Genomic DNA, 10,753 nt, shown 5'->3' on the forward strand with positions numbered 1-10,753 from the left:
ATTCAGAGCGGGTTTTGAGGTTCGGAATCTCTTCACGCCACCTAGGGCCGATCAAATGGTCCAAAATTTATGATGTGTCATGTTATGACGACTGTATTACTGATGCTATCCCTAAGAAATTCCTCTGTTTAACTCATGCTTATCTGAAAGCACCATGGGCCACCTTCAACGAGAAGGCAACCATCTCAATTAAAAAGCCATGAAGACAAAATAGCTACAGCGTGCGTTCTTACGTGTATCACATCTCCTCTCTCTCTTTCTCGCGTTTCAAACACGCAACCATAGCAAATTTAACACCCTCTTCATCATCCGGCAAAATCAACTAAAACAAGAACATGGAGAAATCGATAAAACTATAGCGGAGAGCTCAGACCCATTCATTAGTTTTTTGATGAGGAAATAAAAGGAAGGGGAAAGGCTTTATTAATTCATCATCATATAATTGCAAAAGGAAACAGAGTCTCCAAGTCTTCTTCGAGCAGAGGTATCTGATCCCAACCATAAGAAAACCCCTTCCGTCCTCTCCTTATCGAAACCCCTTTGGGTTCCCCCCCGCCCTCCTCTCATCCAAACAAGTTGGAACAAAAAAATAAAACAAAAACAAGAAAAAATTCACACTTACACACCCATCATCATAGCAGGAACATCGAAAATTACAACCAACCAAAAGGTATTCACATATACACACTCTAAGCTCATAAGAAATAGATGGTGATTCCTTCACCTGATAACAGCCTCTAAGTTTAAAGTTTCCTATGGTAGGGCTTTAGGCATAGGCGACCAAACGGCGCGCACAAAGAGTGCAGTAGAACTTCCTCTTGGCCCTGAAGCAGAGAGGGAGGAAGCAGAGCCTCCACGCGCTCTCGACGTCGGTGGCCATCACCACGCCCCCGCAGTAAGGGCAGCTCCCTGGCGCCTGATGGCTCCCCAAAACCCTCTCCTCCTCGTCGCACACGAACACCAAGCACATCCCTCCTCTGTTTTCGTTTCTGTTTTCTTCTTCCCCTCCTTTTTCTTGCCGCTAATCGCAGGTCTGGAGTGGTAGCGGCGGGCTCACGCGGCCTCCCCGGGTTTACAACGAGACGGGCGAGACCGGGGGAACATTCCAGGGCCGCCTTATTTTGTCCGCTTGTCGGGGACACGTGGATGGAAATATCTATGTTTTTTAATTATTATATTGAAGTATGGATTAGTTGAAGTATTAATTAAAAAATTGAAAAACTTTACCTCATTCTAGAAACTAAAATTCGAGGAAAAGATTGCGGTTGGAAAGATATCAGAAAAACAGCAGGCAAAAAAAAAAAAAAAATAAGCCCGCATTTTTTTAATTTTTTTTTCTAGAAATCCATTTTTTAGTTGGAAGGTGGATCACTTATCAGCAATGAAGTAAGAAAAGTTTCGGCTCCCAAGTCCATACAGATGACGTCAACTTACAATTTTGAAAGAATAATTTGAAAGACATCCAATTTTGTTGTCGAGTAGACACATTTCCTCCATGAATCCGAGCTGCTTTATGGGTTGAACCAACTCCGCAATGATTCCCAGACACCCAGAAATTATATTTTCCTTCATAAATGATCACAGCTTCCTGCTCTGCGGCAAACAGTTTACAGGCACCGATGTATCTATCAGTGAAATGGCTGGCTTCAAGGGAATAAAACTGAAGCCTCCTGACTTGAACAAATGACTTATAATTTGGCGAACAATCAATCAGAAGGAAATGATGGTCAGTCTATGTTAGCCACGCAAATTGGAAATCATATCGACATCCCTTCTGGATTGTGTGCTTCAATGTCGACATGCCTGATCCCTGGGACAATCTTCTGAATCTCTGATTCAAGCCGATCCACCTCACTGCCAAGAGCTTCAACGACGTCCTCACCTTCCATAAACAAATTATTTATAATCCATCTTAAGAAAGCTGTGAAAAAATATGCATGTAAAGCATATCCACGTACCATAACTAGCCATGACCTTGAGGAGTGCAGCATCATCTTCACTTTTTGCAGCCTCCCGAAACTGTAAGCATCAGCAAGTGTTAGCGATCAGTATAAGTTTCTCAATATATCTATATATGGAAAGGAGACTCCTTTCAATGAACGCTCATTGTCTTCTTCCAAAAATTGTTGCAATGCCAGTGTCTAGTTACAAGATCTATAAAATGAGGATGCACCCAAAAAAGAATTATATACAATGCACAGCAAAAAACTGGCAGGCAAGAGCTGGTAATTGCTGTGCCTGGACGGGTTTTGCCCTCTGCACCGGGAGAGGGTTATTTGTAGAAGTCAGGCAAGTTTCATCCCTTGATGAGGAAAAAGAACTCAATTTACTGATTGTACAAGCAGAACTGAATGCTCAATAACAAGATTACCAAGAAACTAGAAGAAACAAAAGGGGAAAGCGAGTCACTTATCGTATAAACTTAAACAAATTCAGAGTTCTTATATTAAAAAAGATGTTAGTTCTAATAAAGATGAGCGCCAAAAAAATGTTTTCATGTACTGATTTTAAGACCTAAGTTATCTAACTCTAAAGCCCTGAACACATTATTTAGGAGACAGTGCAGCATTAATTAGCGGCCCCAGAATCTGAGCATCATGGAACAACAATAAGCAAATACAAACAACAGAAGCACATTGGTTTGGCATTGTCATCATAACTAGAAAATAAATCTAGATCTTTATAGATATATAATATAGCTTTACATAAATGAAATCATAATTGCCGCAAAGCACCATCCCATCTAATTGCAATTCACCTCACAATTCTATACAATTCACTACTTCCAAGTCTATGCAACATTTTACTTATCGTTTCTCACAAGTCATGAGTTATTTTCAGATTATTGTAGGTTATCTCATCCTCTTTCATGACTCTTTGCTAGGATTCTACGACCCTCTCCTTGACACACCTCCTTGTGTCCCGTTGCTACATATCCACGCTATATTGATTCTTTGCCATTTCATCTTGGTACAGCGTCAAGGCCTCCTCCATATCCTTAACCATGATGGTCATCACCACACGCATCCTATAAAATTATAGTCCAGCATTCCATTGCATATGACTCTGAAGACCTCAACATTGTCCTGTAGGAATTCTACTGGTCTAAAAGCACGCAGCACGCACAGAACGACCAAAGGCACCCTACTGTTTTTGTCAGCCTCGCTGTAGTTCTACCATCCAAGGCTTTTGCACTTTATGAGGCAAAAGATACTGAAACTAGCTCAAAGAAAAACAGAAAGTAAACTGGTGCATACTAGGTACACTATGTAAAGAACTAGTACAAAAATGCAGCAATATTCAGCTAGAATAATAACGTGCCTGTTTTGCCCATTCTTCACGTCCAGTTCTTTCCAAATAATTTTGCACCACCATTACGCCATTGAAATCTGTCACAACCAACATCACAAATAAGGTTGACATTCAAGTTCTAAGAAATAAATATATTGATACAAACTAATTGCTAGTCTTGTCAGCAAAAGGTTTATCAACTTATCTAGTTGGAGTTTTGAACTGCACCACTAACAGGATGAAAGTTCAGAAAAAAGGGAATGCTTCTCTTCAAAAAGGGAATTGAACATAAATTAGGTCCTCATCCAAACTACACCAAAAGATGTCCCCAAAGAGTTATATTCAAGCAGCTTTAATTATTTTATTGGAAAAAAGAACCCTAGGCTGCTTGTTTGCAGGATAAACAAGGAATAGACCAAAAAAAAAAGAAGAAAAACAACAATTGGGCACTTATCTCCCATGAAGGAACTTCAAAAAGTAAACCCCATTTTCTTATTTGAATTGAGGAAGCTAAAAGTATAAGAACCGAATGAAAATTTAATATTCTACAATACATAATATAATTATTCATGAATTGGGCAAATTACTCACTCATAGAAAAAAAGGATCTTGTTGATAGGACAGTCACAATCAGGAATCAAATAGAACTAGAGTAAATCACAAAAAACAAGAAAAAAAATAGTTCTAACCTGTCATGATAAAAATTGGAATCATGGAAACATATTTTGCAGATATTTACAAGAAAATGAGATAGTCCACCAAAAAGACAACATTTTTTTCTACTTCCTTTTTTACCTCAAGAAATTGCTCATGCCCCATTAACTCGGACAAAACTATTCCCAATGAAATGGGCCTAAGCTTCACCATTTGTTTGAACATCCATTCATGTCCCACATCTGTACATTATAGTTTTCTCTCCTCCAAAAAATGAAACGAATGATTCCTCACAAAGTTTTGTGGGCACCTTAGCCCACATGACCCCAAAATGTAACCGAGCTGCCAGATTGTGTAAGGCTCCAAGCATGTCCAGGAGTATTGGTGAAGGTCCAAAATCTCCTCCAAGCTTACCATCAGAATGTACAAGCCTTTAAAATGTTAGAGCTGTTTTCATCTACTAACCCCACAAAGCTTGTGAACCTTATCAACCTTTAGTTTCTCACGAGGATTTCAGATGCAGGGATCTTATTATAGGACAAGTCATACAAACACTTCAATGTTCAACCCATTGAATTAAGGGTTTCCAGACCAGACTATGAACATCAAACCATTAACTAGTATTTAATGAATAGAACTCTATAGAAATTACACATCATTCACCACCTCCAAGTTTCTTGTATCTACCTAGAAGATACCTCAATTGTGCATTTAGACATACAATGATATTAATCTGGTCTTAAAAAATACTTAAAAACCTATCATTGTAAAATAATTCTGTATTGTGCATAATTATAAGGTATGAGAAGAATTACCTATTTCTGCTTTGAATCTAAAAAATCCAGGCCCAATTACCTCGCTTTTGCAATCATACAAGGCATCTACAACCTGTCACAAATTAATGCAGAATTACAAAACCCAAACATGTAATGCATATCTAAAACTATTGTGGTATTATCTTCACCGGATCAGATTTCAACAGCTGAAGTACTCTTTCCATGTCATGATCATCAATTGCCCTACCAATTAAAGCATGCCTATTCCTCTGAATGAGGAATATAGCAACCTGCAACAGGAAAACATAATTGTAGTTGCACCACCTTGAGGCATATATTGCAAAGGAATATCAAGATAACTATAACAGATGCTGAAAATGATGAAAATCTGTTATTCTTTTAACTAGCAGTTGTACATAAAATCTCGGCATAATAATTGATTTGATGCCACTTATCAAAACTTCTCCATTAAAACTTCCCATTCTAATCCAATTTTCAAATATTTATGCATTTAAAAAAAAAATTGATGGCAAGAGGCACAAAGTTCACTGTTCATACTTCACATATTATTCCATTAAAATCACTATTTGTAAAGTTTAGAATAGTATTTTATTTGATAAAAATTACAAACAAGACAAATTATATTCAATTTTATTCATAAGTTATTTTATTGTTTTAACTAGCAGTTGCACATAAAATCTCAGCATAATAATTGATTTGATGCCACTTGTCAAAACTTCCCCATTAAAACTTACCATTCTAATCTGATTTTCAAATATTTATAATTTTAAAAAAAATGATGGCAACAAAAACACAAGAACAGGCACAAAGTTCACTGTTTCCATTAAAATCATTACTTGTGAAGCTTATAATAGTATTTTATTTGATAAAAATTACAAAACAAGACAAATTATATTCAATTTTATTCGTAAGTTTGCTAATACTATCTCCTTCTATCAAACTCTTAAATTATTTTTTCCGTCCCTCCATCCCCCTATAACATTTTCCTAACTTCCTTCCAGTTACTTGTTAGTTTTCGACCTTCTTAAACTAATTCTGTATCCAGATATTGTCACTATGCATTACAAGATGCGGCAGCTCTGCATACAGGGTATCTGCCAGAGACCCACCTGTAGCCATCATGTCTACCGATTCAACTGCTTTTAATTACATATGCAGGAGTAAGTCTAACATGTTAACGGCTTCGTAAGGTGAACAACCTAGATGAGCTCACGTGGTTACTTTTTGGCAAGCTGCAAAATTTTGGCAGCAACCTTCTTTGCAAGTGATGTTCTATTAAATCAAGTAGGCTAAAATAGCAGATAGATGGGCCAGTTCGAGGAAACAAAAGTAAGACCAATCAATATCTGGCAAAATCCATCCACATCATGCTTGGGAAAATGACGAATAGCTGTGGTGTTGGGGGGGGGGGGGGGGGGGGGTGTTGTGCTAAACCATTCGTACTTGCCATTAGCTGTGGTGTTCCTTATTCTATTTTATAAGTGCACATGTTCAGAAACGATGAGACTTTCCATCTCACCATCACTTACTAGTGCTACAAGTTTAACCATGTTGCTTTTCCTCATAGGGTTAAAAAGGTATTGTCCCACCAAATGCAGTTTTGGAGTATGAACCAGTTAAAGATGTGTGGTTTACTGAACCATTTCTCCTATTTGAATCAAGGATATAGCAATTTTCCTTGGATTTATCAGTCTAAGTAGGAGACAATATACCTTGATATTATTGATCATTCTTTGATTCAAGGAGTCATCCCATCTTAATTGAAAAAGGAAATATTTTTTCAGGAAGAAATCTAGTTCTGCTTCCTTCTTTTTCTTGGATTGTTTTTTCTTTTTACCTTTTTTAATGTCTGATCCCAACTGAAGGTAATAATTTTCTAAGCTCACTGGGATCATTTAAGTTGATACAAGCTAAAAGGAGCTTTTTCATCATTTAAACAATTGAATTTCATATAACAAATCCTCTATGAGGTTATATAAATCGTTTTGTGATTTATGACCTCCTTTTCTTTCTGATTTTCTTGATTTCCCTTATATTTTTATCACTCAGCAGACTTTCACAAAGTTTTGAGTACTCTCAAATCTCGTTTGCACATCAATTGTTATCGCACATCCTAAGCATCGCCTGCCAGCATAACACCTAGCACCAATATTTGACCCCCTAACATCCCAAAACAATTCAATCACTGCCCCCACAACTAGCCCATGCTTCAACATATTGTAATAGATTAATTTCGAATGGAAACAAGCTAGGAGTCATCTTGTAGCTTATCCTTAAATCCAAAATTGGTGTACAAACTCAAAATCAGAGAGAGAGAGAGAGAGAGAGAGGAGGGGGAGGTGAGCTCAAAAAAGATCATAGTTGCATGGTCAAATGATGTAAACCTTAAGCTCTGCTAGCACACAATCAAAGGATATCAATAAGGCACAACCAGTTCCTATAAGCTAGGAATAATGAAGCCTATCCACCATGAAAAAAGGATGAATTTGTCCATATTGCTCAATTTCTCCGATCATTATATAATTTTTTTATATGCTTCAAACAACTACCTTAACAATAAGATTTTGTTCCTATATACTATCCATCTCAAAAGCTACCTTTATCAACCAAGAAGTATGATGTAAGAGATGTAATATGAACAGGTATCATATAGTCAATCCAAACAGACCAAAAGGCATCTGTTCATAAATAGTTATCAATTGCTAGCATTCACCAATAATATTAATTGGCCTAAAAATAATTATCAAGATTCAAAATTGAGGCTAAGAAAAATAGCATACCATTCCAAGTAAACTACCCACTACCATAGAACCGATTGGGTCATAAATTGCATTTCCTGTTGTATTAACAGCCACCAATGAAGCTGCAGCAATAGCAAGACCCGTAACTGCAGCACCATCCTGCATAGCAAGGACTAGTTGAAAGACCAGAAGATGAACCATGGCATGATCATATCATGGCCAAACACATAAATAACCAATAATAAATAAACATTAAATATATTAACCACATATGAATGATGCTGAGTTGCCAAATTGCGAGCAAAAAATGGCTGCAGTAACCAGCATTTTCATGGAAAATATGTATACTTGAAATTAGTAAATATTTTACAACTATTTGTGACACAGACTCACCTCTGTCATAACAGCAACTGACGTTGGATCGTGCCCACGCCAAACATAGTCCCACACCTTCATTCCTTCTGCAGCTGCTCCTTTCTTGACAGCATTTATGGCAACAAGCAGAGAAGCACCTGGAAAAGTCATCAACTTATATTATTTGACCAAACCAAAGACCACAAACAACCAAAGAACACAATTTTGAATGCATGGGGCATACCTTCAATCAGGAACGATCCACCAATCACTAAAGCAGCATAATAAATATTTTCAGGAGGCTGTTCAAGAAATCAATGCTCGTAAATGACCAGAGATATTTAAAATTTTGACAGAGCAATGTAAATCAAAATAAGAAAATTATGGATGATTTCAATCAGATGCGATTATCTAAGCCAGATAAATGTGATATACATAAGAGCTCCATAGATTCTGAAATCCATGCACAATTGTTGCGCCAGAGCCCAGGCAAAAGATGCCGACAGCAGATATCAAAGACCAGACAAATCTTTCCTTTGAATAACCATAACTGCAGAAGAACAGACAAGATTATTAACAAAAACAAAAAAAATCAACAGCTCCAATGATTTAATGATGAAAATCCCGATATGTTAGCTCGGTTAGTCTAAAATTTCTTCCTTAATCATCAGATCCAAAACATGACCAGGAAAATGCAAACTATAGCCTTTCATTGCTGTTCAGTGTTGGCAATGCTATAAGAGAGATTTTCATTGCAGGGTAATTAAGTGACAGGGAAAAAAAAGAATGTTACTTCGTATAACATGAATAGGGGGTAAACCTACGGGTGCAGAGCATCTGGAGCACGCCTGGAGCTATTCAATCCATAAGCAAGAAGGGCCTATAAAATCAACAGGAGTCAGCTCTTTGACCTGAATTCTCAAGAGCATAAGTTAGAAGCAAGGTTTGTAGAGATAAATAGGACACATGCTTAGAAAATAGTCGAAAGCAATCAAATGACAGCTAAACAAGAAAGGGAGTGCCTGAAAAGTGAAAAAATACCTGGTTTGCAAAATCTGCAACTGAGTGCACCACTTCAGCTAACATAACATGGCTGGAAGTTGAGAGCCACACCCCAAACTTGAGAGAGAAGACAAGAAAGTTGCACCATAATGCAGTTGTAACTGCACGTTGGCTGAAAAAAGCATCCCATTTCAAGTTAGCTAACTAACGGGAGACACCCTGATGCATGTATAGGTGCTACAATCCATGAATCCATATAAAAAAGATATTATGGACAGGAAGCTATGAGATTGAAAAGTCGCAAACAGATGTATCGTATCACTCAGAACATTTGATGGTCCCATTGCTTGTATGAGTTTGTGAAATTATGATAGACAAACATAATTTGATAGAAAAAATGTGTTAGACAAAACACTATAACACCAAAATTATGGGATACTTCCATGTTCCATCCCATTCTCCTTTAGCTATATGTAAAGTAGTCAAGCAGGCATTGGCTTTAATGAAATAGACATTGTCTTGTTAAAGGCCGCATTTTGAAAGCTTATGTACAGTTTGTTATAAAATTTATATGAAAGAATGATAGATAGATGATGACATCGCTAATGGTGTGTCAGAAGGATGAACTTGGGGAGACAAGTGCCTCTTTCTGAAGTGTTTCGATCATCAGTGGGAGTTAATGACAAAAATATTACCGACGGTCAAAAGGCAACAACTATTTCCACACTGATAATTCCCTTTTGAGGAACCCCACAAAAATAATTTTGACTTGAAAGGGTGGCGGTAAAAGAAAAGAAATGTAAATTATGGCATTACCTGGTGTCATCAAATTCGGCTCTTTTAACCTTCGCAACTCTAAGAGAATAAGCTGCAATGCCCAAAATTTAATTAGATTAAAAAAACATACTAGCAAAGAACACCTATATGATAGAGAGAGAGAGAGAGAGAGAGATTTTCATGGTAAAAGGTGGGACGAGAAGAAACCAACTGCGAAAGAATGAAAGGAGAGCAGCAGAAGAACCGATCCCAGAAGGTCTCGCCGATAAGGAGAAATCCCTAGAACAAGCTTTCGAGAGGTTAAGGGATGAATCGAGAGCCCTAAAGAAGCGAGCGCCGGCGGCGGAGGTGAAGAGGAGAAACCCGCAAGGTGGAGCTTTGTCCTCTCGTCCGAAGGGTGGGTGGAGAAGGGAAGAAGAGGAGGCGAAGGGCGCGAGGATGGACTCGGAGGCGACGGAGGGAGGAAAGGGCGACCGTCGGGTAGAGAGGAGGAGGGATTCGCGGAGGCGGTGCCCCCCCCAGCGGGATGTAAGCATCAAAGGAATCGCCGCCGCCGCCGCTGCTGCCGCCGTCGCAGCGCAGCTTCCATCAAAGTCCCGAACGGAAGGGGGATGGGGGAGGGAGAGAAGTGAAGAGGTTCTTAAAGAATATGTTTGGTATTTGCCTCCGCCCTCGGCCCCTCCCGAAGTCAGCTTTTTTTGTGTTTCCTGGGTACCCCCACCCTTATCATCTCAAAATAAATTTCGAGGAAGTATGCCATTGAGGCAAAGCTTCGGATTTATGATCAAAGATTTCTGAAGCAGGCTGATGGCAGCCAAGGGTCGGGACATCGTTATTGGGGCAAAGCTTCGGATTGCATAAGAAGGATTGTCATATGCAAAGAAGGTCTTCGATGCTGAGTGGGTATTTTTTGAGAAAGACTCTTGTGCGATGATTGACTGGATCCGAGGTGTGGATAGATTTGATGACGACCATCCCCTCATTAGAGAGAGTCGAAGACTGACTCAGAAGTTGAATTGCTTTCAGGCAGTACACGTATTTCGGAAAGCAAATAGGACAGCAGATTGGATCGCCTTCTTCGTCGTCCGGTACTCCGGAGAGTTTTTCTAGACTTTTATAGAAGAGATTTCTCCCTCT

The 10,753-nt window shown here is 38.5% G+C and overlaps 2 protein-coding genes across 4 annotated transcripts; both read right to left on the minus strand.

Annotated features, from left to right (window-relative positions):
• Positions 1–400: 400 nt before the first annotated feature.
• LOC120111274 lies at positions 401–1,108 on the minus strand. Its single transcript, XM_039127818.1, has one exon. It carries the CDS (start codon positions 968–970, stop codon positions 767–769), a length of 204 nt encoding a protein of 67 aa, XP_038983746.1. The 5' UTR covers positions 971–1,108; the 3' UTR covers positions 401–766.
• A 248-nt stretch (positions 1,109–1,356) lies between these two features.
• Positions 1,357–10,510, minus strand: LOC120111273 (metal tolerance protein C4-like). 3 transcript variants are annotated; one of them, XM_039127815.1, is made up of 13 exons: positions 9,828–10,473; positions 9,656–9,707; positions 8,879–9,011; positions 8,662–8,717; positions 8,273–8,387; positions 8,082–8,139; positions 7,877–7,995; positions 7,523–7,642; positions 4,910–5,011; positions 4,761–4,833; positions 3,322–3,389; positions 1,959–2,019; positions 1,357–1,882 (listed from the first exon to the last, which is right to left on the minus strand). In XM_039127815.1, the coding sequence occupies exons 1-13, from the start codon at positions 10,150–10,152 to the stop codon at positions 1,758–1,760; spliced, it is 1,407 nt and encodes a 468-aa protein (XP_038983743.1). In that variant the 5' UTR covers positions 10,153–10,473; the 3' UTR covers positions 1,357–1,757. The 3 variants fall into 3 exon arrangements, with proteins under 3 accessions (XP_038983743.1, XP_038983745.1, XP_038983744.1); XM_039127817.1 differs by lacking the exons at positions 1,357–1,882; positions 1,959–2,019 and adding an exon at positions 2,657–3,213 and having other exon boundaries at positions 9,828–10,510; XM_039127816.1 differs by lacking the exons at positions 1,357–1,882; positions 1,959–2,019 and adding an exon at positions 2,657–3,219 and having other exon boundaries at positions 9,828–10,510.
• Between the last annotated feature and the right edge of the window lie 243 nt (positions 10,511–10,753).

This window comes from Phoenix dactylifera, chromosome 7 (assembly GCF_009389715.1).
Source record: "Phoenix dactylifera cultivar Barhee BC4 chromosome 7, palm_55x_up_171113_PBpolish2nd_filt_p, whole genome shotgun sequence".
In the NCBI taxonomy this organism is placed as follows: domain Eukaryota; kingdom Viridiplantae; phylum Streptophyta; class Magnoliopsida; order Arecales; family Arecaceae; genus Phoenix; species Phoenix dactylifera.